Source organism: Ascidia mentula, chromosome 2 (genome assembly GCF_947561715.1).
Source record: "Ascidia mentula chromosome 2, kaAscMent1.1, whole genome shotgun sequence".
Taxonomy (NCBI): domain Eukaryota; kingdom Metazoa; phylum Chordata; class Ascidiacea; order Phlebobranchia; family Ascidiidae; genus Ascidia; species Ascidia mentula.
In genome coordinates this window covers 12,686,737-12,710,894 of record NC_138567.1, presented here as the reverse complement: position 1 = coordinate 12,710,894, position 24,158 = coordinate 12,686,737, and the positions used below count along the sequence as shown (strand labels likewise).

The 24,158-nt window shown below is 38.9% G+C and overlaps 1 protein-coding gene and 1 pseudogene across 1 annotated transcript in view; both read right to left on the bottom strand.

The window, feature by feature from the left end:
- Positions 1 to 2,282, bottom strand: part of LOC145890156 (uncharacterized) — a 68,165-nt gene extending 65,883 nt beyond the window's left edge. Inside the window, exons 1-4 of the mRNA XM_082981189.1 lie at positions 2,084 to 2,282; positions 1,285 to 1,443; positions 1,038 to 1,149; positions 94 to 293 (exon numbers count right to left, since the gene is read on the bottom strand). Of these exons, the coding sequence (XP_082837315.1) occupies positions 94 to 293; positions 1,038 to 1,149; positions 1,285 to 1,443; positions 2,084 to 2,174 (562 nt within the window). The 5' untranslated portion in view covers positions 2,175 to 2,282. The remainder of the gene's footprint in view (positions 1 to 93; positions 294 to 1,037; positions 1,150 to 1,284; positions 1,444 to 2,083) is intronic.
- A 5,989-nt stretch (positions 2,283 to 8,271) lies between these two features.
- On the bottom strand, positions 8,272 to 24,054 carry LOC145890155 (uncharacterized; annotated as a pseudogene).
- Between the last annotated feature and the right edge of the window lie 104 nt (positions 24,055 to 24,158).

Sequence of the window (24,158 nt, the reverse complement as noted above, 5' to 3'; positions counted from 1 at the left end):
AATTCGAAGCAACGATTAGAAGACGTTCTTTTTTTGTTGCTTTCAGATAAAGTACTTTGTAATTTACGGAATGAATCAAAGAGAACTACTAACCGACGCTATAGCTGATATTGAAACCGACAAGGGGATCGGCGAGAGTCGAAGAAAAGCTCAGGAACAATGAATTAGTGATGTTGGCAATTTCATAAGTTGGAAAGTTTATTTGAGTCAAGGTGTTGTTTGAATTAAATTCCGTGAAATTGAACGGGTTGGACGAATTTGTGTCCCGTAAGCTTCCAAATGCGCTGTACTGCCTTAATGTAAGTCAACAGTCCCAGAACCCATAAACGTGTTATTCAGCAATTCTTAATTTTTTGACGATATTATTGTCAAAAAATTGAATTAACGATATTGATAAAATTAATGAAAAGGTTAACAAGAAGACAAGAAAGACATTGCGCCAGGGTGGGGCCCAATCATGGTGCGTTCGGGGTTACCGCTTCCCAGAACAGGTCGATCTAGAAAAAACACTACAGTGGCAAACAAAGGCCCTAAATTTATTGTTCGTTCGACACACAAGAGTGATCTTGTCTGGCTCACAGCAATTTAAGCGTTCAGCGTCCAAAATCGCTGAAGCGTCACAATTAAAACTGTGTTCACCAGCAAGACGTACTGTCGTATTAAACGATAGTGACATTGCCTTCTGGTTTTCTATAGTCTATTGCAAAAAAATACCGAATTGAAAGAAATGCCTAAAAGAGTAAACTTTTCAAGTTTATGTTACGATAGCAATAATGTTGCTATCGTTTTTAAAAGAGTGATTCTTTTTCCTTAACGGAACCCTATTGAACTCACAAGCCAATTCTCGCACCTTCATCTGCTATACATGCTATAAAGTATTTAAATTACCAACCCTAGTAATTCTGCATCCACCCATTCTATTGTATTTGAACCCATTTAAGAAGCAATATAGGCAAAAGAGGACTTTTTATGCAAAAACTACCAAATAACAAAAGTTTCCAAAAAAATTTCTTCAACACCAACGGTAAAACACAAACCTGACGACACGATAAATCCCAGTAGCATTTCCATTGACTTCTACTGATCTTCCAATGTGCAGCACACCACCCATGGCATTTGTCTCGAATTCGTTGATCGTAAGACGAATCGCTGTTAAAATCAATATCAAGACGTCGGAGTTGGTTTAAGTGTGAGATTATTAACTGAGAAAAGGCGGTTGTTCACTGCACATTTTTTCATGCAATGCATTCCCTGCGAAATCTATTATGTTTGTTTACAGCCTACCGGAAAGTGGGTACGAGATGTTCAAATACCACATGAGGAAACCCTGTGTCACGTCGGTAGTGTAGTTGTTCGGGTAACACGGCGAGAGAATGATTCCAGACACGTTGTTTAGTTCAATCACTTCTAACCCTGGTAGAGTCTGAACACACGTGAACGTTTCTGCAAATAAATGTATTTGACGAGTTAAAAAATAAATTTGTTTGTCATTGACATACCATCATTGGAGCTCACTCGGACGATTATGCGATGGCATCACAAAATTACAGATCGTTCTGTTACAATCAATATATATACATGTGTGTTTAAAAGTAGGATCGCATGCATAGCAGCTTGGCGACACTTAGCGATTACAGCTATTATATCTGGATCATTAGGTTTGCAGAAATAGCAGCCAAGGGATTGCAGCCAAGTTGGATCAGACATTTTTTCAGACTCAACGCTTTACCAAAGCTACTGGTATTCCGCGGTTGAACCGGGGTACATTGTGGTCAAAGTGCATTGGTGCGCAAAGCCCAAATTTTTTTTAGATGTCGCTTCCACTCGTCGGGAAAAAAGTGGCTGATTCAGGTTGGCTTCAATGCGTTCGCTGCTATAACTGCGCACCTAATAATCCAAATATTATAGACTAGCTCTGTGGTATAATCCTGTCTGATCATTCGAAAGCATGAAACAATGACTAAGCTACAGAAAACTAATAGCATAACGTTTCAATAAAGGCATACAGGTATCAATAATTTATCATGTATCCTGGTGGTCAAACCAGTTTTAGTTTTCAATGAACTATACATCATGCTCTTACCGACTTTTGAATAGAACTCAAAGTTTGGAGTCGTTGTTGCTAGTCCATTTATCACAATAATCAATGCTGCGAACGAAGCGCAAAACAACATTTTTTCAGTTGATCCCTTGCCCTGCACTTGCTTAGTATTTCTACCAACTGCAAGTTACTGTTTTGGATGGCGTATTTATGACTGGTGCAATTCTGAAAAAGGCGTTCTGCGCTATTGTCCGTAATTCACCTGAGACGAATTTCCTATTTATCGGTAATCCTGGTTTTAAAAAAAATGTTTGCTGGGAAAACCCAAAAGGAAAAAGGCATTTTGAGGGCATTCATTGAGGTCATGATCACCGCGCAAACCCTCCACCAAGAAGACAAAAGAAGTTCACACGCTTTTCATGTGTATCGTCAAGCTAGTTTGCACATGCTATTGAAAAAGCTTGTTGTACCAATTTGTCAGCAACAACATTTTTTCAGCTTTATTATACATAACCATAACCACTGTCTCCAAATTACCTCAATGTCGTGTTACATATAATGTCCGTTGGATTTTGGTAATCAAAGAAAGCTATAATAAATTGGTTGTGCCCTTGTTTAAATGAGCTGTTAGATGAAAAAACTTGCGATTTTCCTACATGACATAGCTATTGGGATCTGCCTTCCTTTATGGATGCGCATCTACATTTTCAAAGCTGCTTCCAATTTTTTCATCACGCTTTGCGTACGTTTATTCTGCTTACTGAAAAGTATATACACATTCCATTATCCAAATCATCAGAATCGAGTCATAGACCATGTTCAAATGATCTCGTGCATGATTTTTTTTACTACGCGTGTGGAACACCTGCATGTATTGCAACAATTATCTTCAAACAGTGATCTACATTGTTCTGTAAAAACGGCCTCAAGTCGTATCAGGGTGATGACAGACCTTGGTTTTCAGCGAAAATATCGTAATTGGGTGCACAATTTATGTGAAAATGACTTTACTTTTATTGTCCAACAAAGAAAAAAACAGTTTAAAAATATATTTACATTCATAACTGGCATGTAGAGAAAATGGGCATAAACCACCATCCACCCCCACGCAGTGAGCAGTAAGTAATGGAGCAACATAGCTACAGCCACGCAACCGGATTCGTGTTCACGTTTGTCGACACCGGTGATAAATATGAGGTAGACGATTGCGTGCAAAGCGCATATGTTCATTAAAATTTTCACTGGTCGTAGTTTTCGTATGTCTCTGTCGAGAAATAAAGTATGTTGTGTAAACCGATTGTATTTACTTCAGATGGATAACGACGCACAGACGTATGGCACTATTTGCACGTGCATATTGATACTTATCACCAACAGCGCAAAGTTTGTGAGAAGATCACATTTGCACTTCGGCGGTCGAGGTTCAGCCAAAAGGAAACACCCTTCCGTAGACCCCCTCTCGAGCGTGAAACCCCAAACACGCAGTGAGATTCACGAACACTGTCTGTTTATGTTACGCAAGGGTAAACTTCAATAATTTGGTCTCCAAAACACTATATGGTTGATGCTCTTGCTAAAATTTGTAAACCTTGTCGTCACAATATTTTGCTAATTAATATGCCTGGCAGCACAAGGTATAGAAAAACGTCGGTTAACTGAAATGTTGACGTAAAACGATATTTTTCATTTAAAACAAATAGTTTAATCATCCGTTCTATAGTCTGTTTATTATCATATTGCTTTCCGCTTCTGTAGTTATCGGATTTCCTTTTTTGTTTAAGGTGATGAGAAACACTTACAATGCTGTTGGAGCTGATTTTATTGGACGGGAACAACCTGTTTGACGTGTGCACCAGAAAAACCCCAGTAATCGTATCGTTTTGTTTAATCATTTGCAGAGCAATTGCTTCGTGAGGAATGCTTATAGATACTGGAGACTCAAGATTGCCATTCACATCGTACAATACCGGTTGGTAGATAACGGGCGCGTTTTCATTTGGTATTTTCTTGACCTGGTTAATAGGAATTTTTACAAATAGGTATTATTGGTCGCGTGTAACATACAACTATGTTCTGTTAGTTGATCGCTTACCATCGCAGCAATACCAGTGGTGAGAACATTAATATTACTGGTAGTGTTCTGCAACTGAAGCCGGAATCCAAGCTCCCGATCGCTGAGCGACTGGATAAAATTTGTGTTTTGAATGCGTTGTTGACATTCTGTGGCAAGTACTGTGTCACGTGATTCCCAATTTCCACAACACGTTGGAAAGAAAACGCCGAAAGGTAGGAAGTGTTGAATTAAATGTGGGAACTTTTACTATAATTTAGCTGATACGAACTGGAATGGTGGTCGCTGAGTTAATTTCATTAACAAAGTTTATTGTTGCTTGTGCGTCTCCTGTACTCAAAACTGCAACATCTGCCGCCAGTGTGTCGAGTTGAAGCAATGTTTTCAATTAGGGAAAAAAATGGTTGCTATAATTGCCAACTTCTTCTTAATTTATTTTAATCACTATTTTATCTTTCATGGCAACTGCATTGCTGTTTTTATATTTAACATCAAGGATTTCCCACTGCGAACTGATTTTGCCTCGAGCCACTTGTCAAGTATTGGATGAACTGAAAATTTGGACGAACCCCTGGTATTGGATGAGGTGGAATTGCTGCAAGTCAACATGCTTTTTTTCTTTCGAAATTTAAGCATTTATTTTCTAGGGTACAAAAGAGCTACAACCCAGTTGGTTATTTATTGTTTATCTTTTGAATTGTCATTCGTAAGGCCTTTTAAAAATTTTTCGAACTGGTTTTGGTTTAGGCTCCAAAGCAAGTTTCTACCTGTGCAATTTTTCTCGTCGCCGGTATAACCCGTGGGAAGTCCTGGGTACAAACGCACTGGAAAGTCCCGGGTGAGTTTATACATTTTCCCCTTGAATGACTATTGGGCTGTTAGACTGCACTCATTGATGTCTGCAAAATGTCAATTGTGGCTTTGTTTACATTGCAATTCTTGAAAAAAGAGTACTATGTATATTTTTAAATAAATAGTTAAAGTTATCTGACTTGCCTTCGGAACAAAACTGTTTTAATTAGCAGTGAATAAATCTAATTTAGAATGACGGAATATCAAAACACCGTTGTATTTCTGCACCTATTTGGCGGAACACAATATCGGAAGCAGCAATACAAGCATCACTGATACCTCAACTGTAACTACCGCTTTTCCCACAACTTAAAGCATCAGTTATAATGCTTGCATAGCACGAGAGGCAATATACCCTTTACGGTTCGTTGCATGTCGCCTGTATGCGATTCTCCTGTTGTAAAGTTTTCAGCAGACGGAACGCTATAGTGCTTTACACGATGCAGCATCACATACCTTAAAAATCGATCACTGTGTTGATCGTCATTCACGAAGTAGAATTTGTATAAATAGTTTTAATCAGTTCTTTACTGCACACATTTCACCATTTTTAAACATTCCTATCGTTTTACGGCATAAGCTGAAGAGTGTAAAATCCCGCTCGTGTGTGGCTTTAAAAAGTTGCTAAAATTCCAAACGATTTTATTCTGTGATGTGGTTCAGCATATTTTCCAATGCTGTTAATAGCGAAATGATTATGTGCAATGTTTATCTAGTAAAAACAAAGTTGTTAGCAGGTGAATTTTTTAACTGGTAAGAATGCCATGGTTGAGTAGCAAAGCATACGGCCTGCAGTCTGATCTGACTGCTTGTGTTCTCTCGTGGCAGAATTGAAAAATTGATACTTTGTGGATATATCGATGTACCTTTAACTTCCGTTTCTAAACTTTTAGGCTAAAATTGCATTAAGGGTTTACATCGATATTACCTTTTTACCATTTGAAGAACGTATGTTTGTTAATCATGGTATTTGAGAAAACAGGCTTGTAAATTTTTTTAAACATCAGTAGTATTGAAATGTTCCACAAGTAAGCAGATTTGTAAGCAACGTTCGCATTGGGCTATATGCTATTGTATCAAACAAAAGTATGGTAGTGCATAGAAAAGATTTGATAATTTGTCTTGTTGTGGCGTCGCTGTGTGAACGGAATCCCTACAGCCAGTCATCGAAATTCTTTTTTTATCACCGAGGTGTCATGATGGTCACGCATCGCTGCGCGGGGGACAAAGGCACAGAGGAAATTGCTTGAGCGGAAAGGCGGACAAAAATGATTACCAACATCTGCTTATCGCCACAAAAATTCTGCCATCGTTTTTAGACACGGTAAAAAAGGTTTCGATCTGTAATACTTTGTTGTCGGCTCTGAAATACCTAAACTGAAATATCAAAATTAAATTACATATTTCTCGAAGGATGTGTTTAACTTCGTTCGCTTTGGGTAATTTATTTACTATTATGTTTGTGAAATATGTTTTACAGTGATTTAGACTAAATTGCTTTGTCGTGTGTTTTTTTTCTCCCATAAAAGCATTTCTCCCATAAATGCAGCGTTTTAAGGGATAACTTGTATTTGGTGTTTTATATTTCTTTGGACCTGGAAAGAATGCAATAGTTGGACAGCAAACAATTGTAACACAGGATGATCGTTGCGTTCGCGCAGCTTGTTTGTAGGCACCAGGGTTCGTTACAGCGGTGATTGTGCACTCGACCTGCGCAAAGAATTCGTTTGGAAAGCACCAGGCTTTGTTACGGCGGTGATTGCGCACACGACCCACGCAAAGAATTCGGGTTGCGCAGAGGCTGGTAAAGATTTGTCGTAATCAAAACCATTGCCCATTGCGAGATGTTACTTTGAAATCCCGCAAATGTGAATTTATTTATGTGAGCTGCACACAAATGGTTACTGTTTCGACCTATAAGGTCCCATCAGTGCAGCTTGGTGTGACTATGGACGACTATGGACGACTATGGACGACTATGGACGACTATGGACGACTATGGACGACTATGGACGACTATGGACGATCAAACGATCATATTTTGCCAAGCGTTTTGACCTCAGGGTACGCGTGCCTGCTAGGTATGCGATAAAGCCCTGTCTGTTATACGCAGCAACAACAACTTACCGGAAAGCACCACGACCGTCTGTCAGGGTTATTTCCATGAATCCCGTGAAATATTAGCTCACGACCACGCTTGGCAACTTAAGTTTAGGTCAAAATCGTTTTGAAGGAGAATTGTATCACGGGCTGGGCGTCTGGGGTCGGTTTCGGGTCGGTTTGGGCCTAAAAGGCCCGATTACAACTCTGATTTGAAGTTTGCGTGGATCTGCCCTCGAACAGCACTTTTCCAGTTTAGTGTTCTTTTTGGCCAAAACAACTGTTTGGGACCCAATAGCGCTATCGGCTCGGCTTTCACCCAAAGCATATTATATGCGCAAAAGAGCTATAATAATCAATTGGCCATAGTGCGCTCCACGTGGTTCGTCTGTGTTGATTGGTATCTAGTTTGGTACCCAACATATCGACGATTGACCGAAAGGTACCACAAAGTAGAAATCTGTGTGCCTGCTAGTCTACCAGCTAGCACAGTGCCACATCAACAGCTGCACTCATGAGACCTTTCAGGTCGAAACAGTGCGTGTATACACCCTGTCTGCAGCTCTCATTGATTATTATAGCTCTTTTGCGCATATAATCATGTTTTGAAGTTAGGTTGTTTTGCAGTCCTGCAAAGTCGTTTACAGTACCAGTGCAGAAAACGTCTACGAACGCCAATCTTTTTCAACCTCCTAACTGTTAACCTGCGCTGAAAACAAGAACCAAAGCCGTGTATATTTTATTTTCGAATAGCGGAACTGCTTACATGTTAAATGTGTTACATAACACAAAAAAATTAGGAAATATTTGGCCCACGAAGTACACAATTTCGTTTTACAGTCTATATATTAGTGGATGCATGCATAAATTTAGAAAGATACAGATTAATTATCAGAAAAAGTTTTTGTTTCAAAGGTGAAAGACCATGTCAAATAAAGAAAAAAAAAGACACAAAAGAAAACCATTACGGCTTACTATCATTACATGAATTTTCTAATATTCTCGTAGCTACTGGGATACATCCATAATCCGCTGTACATACATTAGGGCAGCCAGTAAAATACAGTGCGAAGCTATGATATAGCAATTGGTCTTGGAAAGCAATTGCGGTACTGTTCCTTACAATGCATAATCATGCAAAACAAATCAGAATGCTACAGGTTGCATTTGATCACATATATGCACGAACCAAACACCATGATTGTCGTTACTCCCTGGGTCCCAGAACTCCACCAACGCAATACACAGAACGAGATTTCGGACATTTCTCAAACTATCCCAGTCATTAGAGATGACCGAATCCCCGGATGGGTTCCGGATGATGTACGTGCTGGTCCCCATTCCCCTGGGTCCACGCAAAAAGCACCCGGGGCTCTCCAGAGTGAAAGTTACGAACAGGTCCTCGACTGGAGATCTTAAGTAGAGTAGACGTTTTCAACACTATCTGCGTTCATCATCAGTACTATAATTGAATGAACTACATGCAGCAGAGCACCGAGGTATACATGCAACTGAATGGGCAAAAAAAGCAACACGCCAGAGTCACATCACGTGACAAAAGGACCAACAACACGACGGTGACGTCGTCAGTTGACATATGTCAAGCCACAGCCGTGTTGTAGGTTCTGTTGTCACGTGATGTGACTCTGGCATGTTGCTTTGTGCTGTTGTTCTTTTTCTGCCCGTTCAGTTGCATGTTTACCTCGGTACTGTAACATACGTCACAGAAACCAGTGTTTGTATTGCGTAATGTTTTGCGTCTGTAACATACGTCACAGAGGCCAGCGCTTGCACAATCCCATACTGCGGCCCATATGATAAATTCATCGAATGTTCTCGAGTAAAGTGAGTCATTCAATATCCTGTTTACCACATAAAATATTATCACAAGATACAAACTCTTGTATTAAACTAACCATTTTAATGCGTCCCAGATAATACAAGGAGGAGCAACTCCTTCAGCTAGTGTGCAACAGAATGTGTGAACAAGCGACTGCTAGTACAGCACGCGTGAATCATCTATATCCGCTCCCACAGATAATCTTGATGTGTACTGTATTTTATGTTCCTGCAATATATTACTTCAAGCGCCTCATGATATCACGTGACATTATTGACCAATCAGCTCTCATAATGGAGAGCGTTAAAGAGCCCAGTTTAGACCGGTAAATTCATTCTATTTGCTGTGATTCTATTTGATTCTACTTGATTCTACTTGATTCTACTTGATTCTATTTGATTCCATTCGATTCTACTTGTTTCATCTTATTACTGTTACACTGCTAATATTACTGAGACTCTACAAGCTATTCGCCGGCTTGGGAAGTATTTTGCACACAAATATTTGATAGCGTTTGTTGAACAGATCTGGCAAGTTTAAAATTCCAAACGTTTTCCTAAGTATGTTCCAAGTACACACTTTAATCAAATAGATCTTAGAATTGACTACTGATAGTTGTTTTTATGAGCCTTGTGAATCAAACACTACTGCTTGCCATACATGTTTAGCTTTTACCTCATACACACCAACTGATTGTATTTACCTGATGTCAGTTACGACGTCGGTGACCAACCCATACTCGGGCACGGCAAACGCAGTTTGGCCTCCAACTGTCAAAAAATATGATCCTCCGATAATGTTGTTAGTGTTGCCCCTGCGGACAGCTATGGCTGCCTCCTGGACCATGTAAGCACCGCCCCCAGGTCCACGACCTTGAAAACGTACAGCGACTCCACGAAAGATGTCGGCTATACGGGCAGTGTCATCGATAAAAACACGCATTCTTCCAGAAAGGCGGCTTGTGCTGCATAAATCGTATATTGGTTGTTCATCTTTATTGCAATATATAGCATAGTAACATATGCTACCGCATCATCTCACTAATAATACGTGAACCAGAAAAATATTCAAAGTGTGTCTTGCAGGCAATACATTTGAAGTCAAAACCACCTATATACTGTGCATATTTCGTAGGTGTGTACCGTTTACCCTACATTTTCTTATTTTAAGAAAATAAGAAATGATGTAACTGTGACGGTACCGCCCTCTATGGTGGATATATGGACGGCGAAAATTTCTTATTTTGGTTATTATAATTTTATCCATACTTAAATGTGACTGATGTTCCAGTTCGTGTCGTTCCATCATTGACTCGCAATTGGGTCCACGCCGTCCATATGTCAACCATAGAGGGCGGTACCGTCACAGTTACATCATTTCTTATGGTGAAAGGTGCCACAGCCCCATTATTTAAAGCTGTCATGACATCCGTTATAGGCACCTTCATAACAGTGCATGAAATCACTCTACCTCTAAGTCAAAATAGCTTAAACTCACTTCTCTGCTGTTGACCGTTATGTTATTGGCGAAGGGATAACCCATGACACGCTGATCCGGGTAAGAAGCCCCACTGGGCCCACAGTAACTCATGCTGCCACAACTGCTTCTGATTCCTATTTCATCCACGTACACAATCTCAAATCCTTGTCCTCCTATGTTAACGATGCGAATCATACGCATTTAAAGTTGGGACCATGCAGACATAAAAAAAAAATTTCGAGGATTTTTGTGTTCAAGAAACTGCCTGGGTGGAATCTGCCCAAACCGATTACTTTTAAAAGACCCAGTTTCCCTCGATATTATTCTCTTTAATATTCTTAACCTTTTCTTCTCATTACCGTGTAAACATTTATTGACTTTCCAGGTGCCTTTTAGCGGGTCACAAGGCATGCAGCTATCAGTTATACTTCAAGCTTGATAACAGATATACCAGTTCACTTGACAAAGCAATATTGTGGAATAACATAATAATATCCCGGAACCGCGGACGAAAGCAATACATGTTTTTTGCAGACCCAACAATTCCGTGTAGTTGGCACGAAAATATATTAACAAGAGTTATGATATTACAGTATATATTTTTTTCTAACATTGCCTACTTCATTACGTTCGTGGTTAATGTTTTGGTCTGCGGGAGCAATCGGTATAAGGAACATAATGGTCGCGACCATGGCATATATGCGGCGCCATCCCTTACAAAACGAAAGCAAAAAAAGGAAATCAATAACTAAAGTACTTGCTGGTGCACTGTTTTGATAAGATACTGAAGCAAATCAATGTACAAGTTGCGTTCAGTGGAACGCACGTTTGTCTGCATAAATGCATGAATTATGAATGAACTTAATTTTGTTAATCCCTTGGGTCCAGAACACCACCAACGCAAAACACAGATGGACACGATTTGACGTTGTCCAGACTGTTCCAGTCATCAGAAATGGCCGACTCCCCGGATGGGTTCCGGATGATGTACGTGCTGGCCCCCATGCCCCTGGGCCCACACAAGAAGCATCCGGGGCTCTCCAAAGTGAAAGTCACGAACAGGTCCTCGACTGGGGACCTATGTTCATGACATTTGCAGGTATTGCAATAATTAGTTTATTTTTACACGAATAGAACTACTGTTTTTATCTGTTTGACAATGTGTAGTTGTGTGCGTATGTCTTTGCCTTAAAATGTTAAACGAAGGTGCCTTGTTTACAAAAAAAGGATTTACATTAGTATTTGGTTAACATTTGTGGGTTGCATTACTTGCTGCACAAAAATTCAAAGTTAATACGCCCTTTTCTGAAGGGTTTTGAAACACCAACTTCAAATAATAATACATTTTACGATTAATGCCTAATACTCTCCAGCTGGTGGTATTTACCTGATGTCAGTTACGACGTCTGTGACCAACCCATACTCGGGCACAGCAAAGGCACTTTGTTCTCCAACAGTCAACGGATATGATTTTCCACTTATGTTATTGGTGTTGCCCTTGCGAACGGCTATGTGTGCCTTACTGATATTGTAGGCACCACCGCCTGGACCACGACCTTGAAAACGTATCGCGATTCCACCAAATATGTCAGCACGCACGGTGTCATTGATGAGAACGCGCATTCTTCCTGAAATTTGACTTGTGCTGCGATATGCGCAATAAACTGATTCTAATTGTTGACCTGCGTTGCTACATAAATCAGAGATATGCTACAACATCAACTTAATACGCCGCATTCGCCCCTAAAAGAAACGAATCAAAAGGTTTAAAATGTGATGAATTGCATGCAATTAGGTAGGTCGAATTGTCCCTCATCATAATAATGTGTTTGCGTGGGTGTATTATACGGTTAAAAGTTTCTTAAGTTTAGGTTGTTATGCTCAGCCATACTTAAATGTGACTGATGTTCCATTTGGTGCTGTTCCATCATCGACTTGCAACTGGTTCCACGCCGTCCATATATTAACCAGGTTGGACGGCACCTTCACTTTTATGTTATTTCTAATAACGAAAGGTGCCACAGTTGCATTGTTTAAAGTTGTCATGGCGTTGGTTACAGACATCTGCATGAAATTAGTCTCGTAACATATTTGTTGATATCACTGCACTGTAATGAAGCTTGCTTGCATTTACTTTTTTGTTGTTGACCGTTATGTTGTTGGCGAATGGATAACCCATGACACGTTGATCCGGGTAAGAAGCCCCACTGGCGCCACAGTAACTCATGCTGCCACAACTGCTTCTGATTCCTATTCCATCCACGTTGTTGTCGCTGATGAAAACACACAATCTCCACTCCTCGCCGTCCTATGTTAATAAAGTTAATGCTTAGTATTTAAGGCCAGAGTTTGCCGACATAGTATGTTTATAACTAGGGCCATTATTTTTTTATCTAATAACGAAAAATAGTTTTGATCTAAAAAAGAAAATTTGACAAAAATTGACATAAAAAAACTTTTTTTTATCAAAATTTGGCCAAACATAAACGTATTGTTTTGAGAACAAAATATAATTGTACAATTCAAACTTGATTATAGTCAAAGAATTTTGAAAACCCTTGAAAGTAAAATAGTTTTGGTTTCGTAATGAAACATTTGTATTTAACACCAAACTTCACAAGTCTGCCAGAGGTATAAGCATAAGCTTTTCATCACTACTAGTATTTTTTGTGTCCCATAAACCGTTTAAATTTGTTTCTGATAAAACACTTTCCTTTAATAAATCTCTGCAACTTTCATTTTGAAAACACATATCCCAAACTTACGACATTTTGACACATTCGGTGGAAACTTCGGTATGTTTGCGTGATAAATGGTACCGGAAAGGTTTACAAATGCTTTAAAACCTAAGTATAATTGCGCAAATATTGTATCAATCAGAAATAAAACGAATTCATATTTAATGGATTTTGGTTTAAATACCACGTAAACTTACCAGAAATGATATTTTGCTCAATTTTATTATCATGAAAACCTGCTAAATGCATTTATAGCATCATTACCAAACGAAACTCACAGCAGTGCCTCTTGGGAGCAGCATGGAATAGGGCCACCCACACTCACAATGGCCTGGTTGGATTGTGATGAACTGAGATTCAATATCTCCATTCATATCTGTGGGTTCTCTTTTGATGACAGAGGAGTGACGATCAGGTCTGGTGATAACAGCGCTCGACTGACCATTTCTCAATCTGAAATAGAACACGGCAGTAAAATTTAAGATTGTTGTGCTGATGATACCAGGACATGTATATTTGACTTCAACTTTACGGACGCTGTTTAGATGACCTTGTGGAAGGAGTATAATTTGACTTACTGATACACAAACTTGTCCATCTCGATCCAACGTTTTCTTTCATCCAAACGTTGGGCAGGGCAGATAAAGATGCGAACAGTTAAATTGAGATCACCTGGCCAAAAACAACGCATTTTAGCCGTCGTACGCATTTATGAAGTGCAGTTTTCTGACAAGCATTTCTATATGAAGCACCGACATAGTGGCCTAAAAATTGTCATCATAACAAAATCATTTTGTAATTGGTGAATTTTTGGTACACCTGAAATAGTGAAAACTTGTAGCCAAAAACAAACACATAAACATAATTTGTGGGGATGTAATATCAGGCGATTATAACGACTTCCAGGACATATTTATCGCTTTTCCGCATTACTGAACTAGTCTAAAAAGTCCCTTGCACGGGGAGAACATACAAATAGGAATTACAAATCATCTTTTGTCTGCAATAATTTAACAAGACACGAGATTCTCACGGTTTGTCGAACTCACCAGTTGAAGATCCACGCCTAAAGCGGATGTGGTAATAAAACGGATCATGAGATATTTTGTTGTCCAATTCGAACCGCTTTTGCGGGGGCCCCAGGTGGGTAATCATTTCCTCTGAATGAAATTTGCTTTCCCACTTTTCCCCGAAGCTGGAAATGATTTTGTTTACTGCATACACTACTATCGGCTATAAGAAAGCCACACTAATACTTGTACCAAGTTGTGCACTACGAAATTCAAGTAAAAAACAAAATATTTTAAGTACCCAGCTGGCGGATTCGCGTCTTTTGTCATAATAATGCCACAATTGTTGACATCAGGTGCATCGGAGGCTAGTTCTGTCGATTGGGTGTCTGCAAACCTTTGCCATAGATTGTCGATGTGCTTATGCCAGCGGTAAAAGATTGGATCGCGTGGCGCAGTTGCTGTGCTTCCCATGTAGCTGAATTTCTGGTAAACACAATACATATTGTCACTGAATGTCACAATATCTCATGAGATCGTCCAAAGTCAATGTTTCCCAATATATATTCATCACGGGCGTTTTGGAGCATATAAAACGCACAAATTCAAATCACTCACAGTTCACATTTCTGGCTTTTTTTAGTTCAGGTTGTCAATAAAATCTGTTGTCGAGAAGCAGATTTAAATAATTAAATTCCACAATGCACACATTTCGGAAACTTTGATTTGTAAAAAGAAATATTCTGTTTGCGAAAAACAAGTTTGTCTTACTTACTGTGTTCGACATATCGCTGAACAAGTCGTGGCCGTCGTTATGGATGTTACCGAACGAAGCCCATGTCTGCGACGATGCTTCAATTATGTGACCAGCCCAGTTAGCGTTCATAGGAATTCTGCAAGCAAAGGTTAAAAATCTTGAAATGAAGAAGATTTATACATGCCTAACAGAATCGTCACCAACTAAAAAAATGGATAATGAAGTTAGCTCTCGCAACTAGGATTCGTAAAATATACCGACTGATTTAATACATAACCTTTGCGAATATCTGGTAACTGCAAAAATTTATGGGGGAATTTGTCAGGGCCACATGTCGAAAAAAAACTTTATTAGTTTGAAGCAAAAAGCAACTCAAGATTGGACATCAATTATTGGGGGCATGGTTACCTGCTTATCCTGCCACCAATTATAACGTCTGGGAGAACGCCGTCGGTAATGCAACGACGAATACGGTTTTCATAGCATTCGAACAGAGTAACATCAGTTGGTTTCCAACTTCCAGGATCGCGGGGAGAATATTTAGCATTTTGAGGGGAGTGGTGGAATTCGTAACCGGCGTTATAACCGTAAGGGTCGAAGTCGCCATACTCCCAGGTCTCGAAAAGAGAGAAAAATGAAAGTGTTTTACCTTTCAACTGATTAAACCGTTTTATCCATGAAAAATATAAAATGACTTATATTCCTAAAATAGGTTCGCCAAAAATAAAAAGTCGAACGACTTAAGGAAAACCTGACCGTCTTAAATCATGGTCAATCACTTAATACATTTTGAATGAGCATTCTGCAATGCTGTTTGGTGACGCAAAAAGTTTTCCTAAAAAATAGCTTCCATTCTAGTATGCAGTTTACTTAAGGATAATTTTAATTACGACGATTCATTCAATTTAGAATTTATTATGGGAAAAACCTGCACAGGCTGAAGGCCCCACGATTCTCTTTCCGCATCGTAACGAGCCAACATCTGCTGGTGCATGTAAGTAAATAGCTCCCCCTGGCGGAAGAGCTCGGGTCTTGTTTTGCTCCAATCTCCAATCAAGTGCAGAGAATTTCCAATAAAATTTCCAGCTATGTAAACTAAGTGCCAGTGTCTGAAATATAACAAATTTGATCAGTATAGAAATGTGTTCTATACAGAGAAATGTGTCGCGGTTGAAATGTCATTTATTTTTTGCCTGTTGGTAAAATGTTTTTGGAAACATAACATCTCACATAAAGTTTTTTGTTGTAAGTAGCAATACCTGTGATGATGGTTAAAATCCGCATCGGACCTCCAGTAGTTCATCCAACTCTCCTGTGGTTGACCAGTTCGCTCCGTTTCGAATATTGAGTTTTTGTCCAGATCTTTGGGTGTAGGAATTCTAGAAACCATATTGATTTTTATGTCCAAATCTTCGCAGTATGGAGACACCTGTGTAATCGGAGTAAGTCTGGGTTTTTCACCTTTTGATCTTTACTTCCACTTTACATTTTTTTATCCACTTTTACCCACAAATTTTTCCTGTTTATTTTGCACCTACCACGATAATCTTAATGGTTTTATCGGTGCCCATACAATTGTTTCTTGCCTGCATTGTTCATTCGCGTAGTTGTTTTTTGTTCATTTTGCGCATACAAATGGTTGGTTTTAATTGTTTCACCTTTACTAAATTAATTTTTTTGTACAAACGAGTAGTTGTGCTTGCGTGGACCATTTGAGGTGAGGCAGTTCTCTGAGGGCGGCGTGGTAAAAAGACTTGTTTGTGGTTGAGCGGGGTTGTCCCGTGTATTGAGGGTTATTTGTGTTGTTTTGTTTTGTTGTAGTAAATGTAACTACGCTGGTTTTATTGTGGTTTTACAGTATGCCGTTTTCAGTCTTTTGTGTATTTTAGCGTCTTTTTTTAAAAAACTATAGTAATTTTCAGCTGAAGACCGTTAGTTCAGGGACGTTACTAAGTTGACGATCCTGTTTAAAATTGCAGCTCAGGTTGAATAAGCTATTTGTTGAGATGTAATTCGTGTCATCTCGCCACTGAACGTCAGAACAGAATCGCCGAACTGCTGTCGGTTACACAATAAGCCAAATGCGTATGATAAAGGAATGTAGTTTGGTAACGAATTTCCAAAAAGCACTCACCGGATGCCAGCTTTTTTCGCCGCTTGGCCATGAACCACAAAGACCTCTACTGCCCACTGGAGGACGTGATAGTGGACCTGGTGACTCTTCTGCAAGGTGTCAGCGTAATCCAGGACGTCATTAAGGTCACTCGTCTCGCTGTACTTGTTAAAGAGCAACTTGACAATCTTCATTCCTTTGCCCAAATGCTCGCGATCGAAGTTGTGAAACATACTGTTGAGTTTTGTTACAATTAGTTAAAACGTTTTTTTTTTAAAGTTATAGCTAGCATGTGATTGCACTGCAGTTTATGAAAAATATCAATTCAAATCAATTCGAAAGAAGGTAATTAGAATATTATTTTGTCTAAAGGTATTTCGGTAATGCAGATAAATATCAATATTTAATTGACTCCAGTAAGTTGCTTTCGGTAAGAGGCGCGGAACGGCAAGATAGTTTCGAATGTATGAACATACTGAAAGGGGAAATCTACCCAAAAAAACAACCAGTTGTCAAACACGACAAAAAACTTATTGATTCTTTATATCTTGCTTTTAGTTTAAATTTTGTTTCCTGACCCAAGCAATTAAAAACAAACAAGTGCTTACTTTCCGTGACCGATTGAACTGAGATCCGGTCCAGTGACTTTCTTAGTTGGATACCAATCCAGGATATCTTCGACCCTCTTTTGAAGATACTTGCTTGAAGTTTTGTCAACAGACGGAATTTGTTTCTCTAAAAAACAAAGCACCCTGTTATTGTGTAAAAAGGGTAATAGACTGTATTGTTTTTTACTCTTTGTTAGGTTTAATATTGTCGCAATAAACTTCAGTTCTAATTTCAAACAATTAATTTGATAGTATAAACTATTTGCAAGTTAACTACAGTGGCCATTGGTACTTTGCGGCATTATTGCAAAGCAAAAATTTCTCCTGCGCGGATCATAATGAAGTACATTTTACGCCGAAATAATTCAAAAATGCACGTGAACATTCACCTAAAAAAGAAATTTTGTTCCATTCGTCCGATGCAGCTTTGATCACTGTATACTTGACACCCCTTTTCACAAGGTCGGCGATCAGTTGATTGTATTCAGCGTTCGCCTTATCGTCCTGGCCGTTTTCTTTCAAGATCTTTCCTCGTTTAAATATAAGCTGTCTGTATTTGATGTTGTCCAACTTTGTGCCCTATAAGAAAATAACAAATCTTGATTAAAGTTGAAATCAAAAAAAATGTTCAATTGTTGTGAATCAGTGTGGGTGAAAAAAAAACGAATTACGGCAGCAGTTTTATGTAATTTGACACTGAAGCAGAAAATTCTGGGTACTCGACACTTGGTGGGTGGAATGCAATTATTTAAAGCAATCAACTTTTACGTCAATTAACTTTTGCAAAAAGCAATTGTGGAGGCGTGGTGATAACTGAACACACGTATTCAGCATAGGGCAACCGAATTCCTTGATCAAAACAAAAAACAAAAAGTATATCGAACTCGGAAATTGTTGTTTCATAAATAACTTCAAGTTACATGATACTGGACTCACTGTTACAACACGCCACATTAACATTTTATGCCACTTTTGAAAACTTGACTAACGAACAGCATCAAACTTTTGTCTTACGCCATTTTTAAATTCTTGCACAAGGTCTTCTGTCGCCTGAATAACTTCGTATCCAGAAACTCTCCAGTAATCGAGTGCGCGGTCAAACCGCTTGTGACTTGATCCGCCAAGAATTGTGGCCACATTCACCTGCGTATAACATGGAAAAAAGATAAAAGTAACAGAATCGTAAAGTGGTAAGGATGCATTGGAGTTCAATTGACCAGTCATTGGCAATATTGAGTAATTGCTAGCGCATAATTGGAATATAAGAAACGTACAAACAACTTTGGGTTTGGCGGGCATTAGTTCCATCAAACACAACCTACTTTTGTTGAAAGCAAAATACTTTCAAAGAAACAAATTTTCAAACAAATTCGACAACGCGTTATAATCGCCTTATGTGTATATCTGTTTTTAGAGACAAAAAAGAGATATTTTTCCAGGCTACTCCGTACTCCTTGAAATTTTGACCGTGATTAACCGCGGTCGCAACAAGTCCCAAATTGCTTGGATGGACCCGTGCAAATAGTAGGTGTGAATCCAATGAGGCACCCTTTAATTGCAAATGTCAGGGCGCAAAGTTTGTTTGCTAAACCAAGATACGGAAAGATTATGAATAAAACACTTAAATATACATATGCACATATGACGCTTATGTAGACATGCCGTGTAACCTTTATGTTCAAGATTCAATATGAAGGTTAGTGTTTAAACTGACGTATGTTGTCTAAAAAACACTCAAACAAGCAATGTATACCTCACTCTGATCCGACTGCTTGGCTTTTTCGACTTTAATATCCAGGTTGTCTGTGAAATAAACACAACAGTTGACGACAATATTCCATTCGTGGACACAGAATTAATCTAACTTGAAATGACGCTTTGTTTCGCTCCATTGAAAACAGCAGTAAGGGAATATTTCCCGGCTGTATGGAATATGGGCCCATCCTTGCCCTCGCCAAACTGGATGAGCTGGCTGTATCTGTCCGAACCTTCTTCTTCTCCAGGTGGGTTGAGAATGACTTGTTTGTGCATTGCAGCCGAATCGCCATAGTGAAGAAATGACTCGCAAATCTGTCGAAGGAAAAATGGTCTTTTCTGGGCACATAAAACTTGTAAATGAAAAAACTTTGCAGTTCTTGGTTGTAAAGGTCAAAAATTGCAAAAGTGGCTACGGACGTTTTGTTTGGATCATTTTATAGTGCAAAAGTGCCCAAACTTCTCGTAACAATAACTCGGTTTCATGCGATTTTCGGTATACGTAAACTACGTTGGCACGATATACCAAACACAACAGAAGCCGCTCGTTGAAGCATTTTCTCGTAATGTTGCATCACGGTGTGCAATCTAGGGACATGAAATGTTTTGTTTTTTTACTTTGTGCGTTTTTGCTATAGTAGGGTCATTAAAACACTTTCTTAAAGAGCCGCAGTATATGACCATATTTGCTATAGTGCGTGATGCGACTAAGTTACACAAAAAAAAGTCAACAGTCATACTACGATAGAAATGTGTAATGTGAAAACAATTGTATAACTTCACTTTAACAATCTTTGCGACCAACCTATCAAGATCGTGGAGATATCAGCAATAATTGAAACCAACAAAGAAAAAAAGCCCACATACCTTCACATTTCCATCAGGATAAGTGACGTACATCGTCATTCCTCCACCTTCCGGTTCCATGTTTCCGTCAACAACTTCTGCCGCCGTTCCTGTGTTCTTGAGCCGCGCTTCCAACTCAATCAGTTCGCCCTTAGACAAATCACAGTTAGTGTAACAACTGTATTGTTGATCTAATATGAATTTTACTGCAGGCTAATATATTTTTATTCAACTTTCACACTTCTGGTCTGGACTTTTTCTCGCCGTTTGTGCGGCAAATAATCAATCTCTATGATCTTGAAGCACATTTGACACCATCTCTCATAAAAAAATTGGAAAAGAGCAGGATTACCTCGCTATATGGTTCTGGTCGTATCTTCAAGGATAGTTGAAGTTCTCCAGATTCGTCCTCCTCTTCGTTATTCTCCGACATGATGCGCGGAACAGTTTTTGCGTTAGCATGCTGACTTGCAGAATTGCAATTTGTTATCTTGATATCTCGATACACAGCAAGTAATAAAATTTTTAAAGTTGCGTTTGGTTTATATTAATACCTTTACTTAAACAACACATTAAGCTTTGCAGACATTAACTGTTAACTTTCTCAGTATTGTGAAACTATTAATCGTACCACAATAGTTAAACTGAATTATAATAGTGTCTAGAGAAATATGTGAGTTTTTGCATCAAAATGGGAATACAGCTCTGGTCCAAAACAAACTAAACAGTGACATAGCTATATTACTTCTTTCGGGCTGTGACGAATCACAATTAGTTCCTCGTTGGTGAAGGAATATCTAAAGTTGTCGTAGAATTCCCCAGCTCCATACTTGGCGTCGTACTTCCACCGATAGTTCATCCACGATAAAGCGTTAGGTTTACCTAGCAACCAAACCACGTGACTTGCATATATGACATTTTCACACTTATGTTTCATAAAGAAATTTTAGGGGTTCGCCGCCCAGCTCTATTGTCCGCTTGGCGACATTGTCCAGAGTTTAGTATGTTATGTGTTCAACAGAAGTCTTATTCACCAATTTCAAACGGATGAACCAATCCAAGAGTTCGGCCGATTTCCTGGACAAAGTGGAACAGAAAGCGACGAGAGGCGTGAGCTTGCTCGATTTGATCAGCGTCGAACAAACCTTTGAACGACTTGTGTCTGGAAACAATTCAAATATTCAAAGTTATAAAGTTATTTAGGATTTGCTCCTTAGCTGTTAGATAAAAGCATGTTTACTTTAGAAAAAGCGAAAACCGGCCATGGATTGTTCATTGTAACGAGTTTGGTTAAAAGTATATTACTGCACTTACGTCAAGAAAGTTATTGATATAAAGACTTACCCTGTGAACAAACCGAATCCTCGCGAACCATCCTTTTCGAAGGAGTAGCACATGTATCTCTCATCTGGTGGGTTTTTGGCAATCATACACCAGATGTTGAAATCACGGTCACTCTTGTCAAAGTGCTTCATCATGGCGTCATATATATGATCCTTAGTCCATGGATTATTCGGGTTCGGGTCAGATATCTGCGAAAAGATACAAAAGGATTCACTTATGTTGTTGAAGGTTTTGGAGCAGTTCTACTGATTATCTACAACCCTGTCGACCAACATAAAATGTCAAAGTGAATGTTAGTTCTAATTTATTACTGATGTTGACAAGTGGCGGGAATTTATAAACAAATTTGATACTCAGGTCTCTGAAACCACATTTCATTTACATTTCAGTCTCACAAGACCCACCTCGTTACTGTTTTCGGGGTTGTAATGAATCTTAACCCCAGCATCCTCGTAAGCAACAAACACATCAAGTTTCCTGTCTTTCAAATCTCCTGGGGCGTCTCTGAAGTCCTTGAGAGAGATTGTTGGAAAAACAATTTTCTCCACGTAATCCACGTCCAAGCCAACTTCTCTAAAGAACTGGAAAAAGAGGGAAAAATTGCCATCACTTTCTTCAAACAAAAAAAAACAGTTAAAATTTTGTTATTATTACAACGCTGAAAGTCGCATAGACAATTGCAAACAATAATCAAAACATCATGGTTTAGAAAATATTGTATTGTGTTAAACAAGTACACATTATGATATAACATAAATGAAGCAACGCAGTTTATTAACTTTTACCGAGCTTTGTCTGGTCAAACCCTCAAACTCAGCAACGTTGTTTTCAAGGGTCAGCTTGGCGGTTCCAGTCCAGACGCCGTCGTCTTGTGGAAGTCGAAGCAGCATCTCGAACTTTCCCCCGACCTTTGACCCATCGCTGTACGTCACCATGACACCAGATGTCACTAGTGTGTCGTTGTTGGCTGCGTCTTGAACCTTTTCGATATCGGCTTTTCCCACGCCACGGAAAAACAGGGCCACGTTCGTTTTCAACCTTAAAAATATTTCACTAAACACTGACCAATAAAATCCAATGACAAATTTATGCTTATAGCGCCTTTGTCTTATTTTTTGATTAAAAAAAACGAATCCCGAAATAAAAAATAAATCTGTCATGGGGCGATACTTCAGGGATATGACAGGGAAATGGAAAAACGTACCAAACGAGCACTAAATTACACAAGAAAAGGACAACCAAAATAAGTCTACACCACGATTATTCCTTAATATCCCTTGTGTCATTTGCGAATAGAGCAATTAAGGTCAACATAATACCACACTGCAAGTCTACTTTTTCACGCAGAAACTGGCACATCTTTTTGTTTATTCAATACAGTGTCAACGTTCCACGGATAGTGGCGCTTTGATTCGTTGTGCACCGTTCCACTGATGGTGTTTAACACCGCGGAGTATTCGCGAATCTTGTCCACATCCAACTTTAACTCCACATCTCCTATATCTTGATTCACCGTGTACACTCCGCTGACTGGAGGTAGTCGGGCACCTAAGTAAGAAGTGTAAAGCTAAAACCCAATTTCTACCACGAAAACTTTTTTCTTTTAATTAAGTAAAATTTCCCAAGCTTGCACGGGTAAATGTTCACATATAAATGTTCCATATTGTTAGAAATTTAATTATCTGATCGATGCAATATCTCTATTGCTGAACCGGGCTAAAAAATTTTTGACATATTTCCATAATTTAAGTTTACGAACACCGTACCGTACACTTAATGATATTTCAACGGTATATTACAAATAAAAAATTTCCACGTAAATGTCACTACCACAGGCACACTTACATCACCTAATAAGTGCCGCTTTGGAGGCAAAAAACAGTTGCAAATTAAGTGGTATGCATGCACAAGTTTGAATCATGTTTGTGACAACTCACATTCCGACCAACGAGCACATATTCAACCATTGCATAACAACCTAAACATCTGTTTGTTGTAGAAGTTACTTACTTTCCGGTTTTATTTTTGTGGTTCCAGGGTATAATGGAGGGCTATTCTGAGACGCTGCAAAACACAAACAACTTTTTCAATAAAACTTTTTTTTCTCGATCTATGCGTTTTAACCAAAGTAACACCAAGCTATCTTGAGTTTAATGTCTCGCCAGAGCTTCACAACCTTTTACACAGAAAGAGCCAGTTTAGGCATTTTGGTGCTAAATTAAAACAGGTAGAACCAATAACACCAAATGGTTTTAATTGTTCATTAATTCCGTCAAAGATATTTCTAAAACGACGTTTTCGTCTCTATGGAGCCACGAGTCGCAAATCACCCAACCGTACCGTGGGTTCCAAATTTCTGCACTTAAGCATTAGTCAGTAAATCAGTAGTCCATCTCTAATTTGTTACAGTTGGTAAATGGGAAGAGAAATATAAGATCCACTTATGTTGTAATAAAAGCTATTACACATCACTGGAAATCCACAAACCTTGGTACAGCATCTTTTCTTCGAATTTTCTAAATTCAGCTCCACAAAACTTATTGCAAAATGGCGGAAACACGTTGTTTTATTAGGTTCAGTAAATATTTTATTAGCTATGCCGTA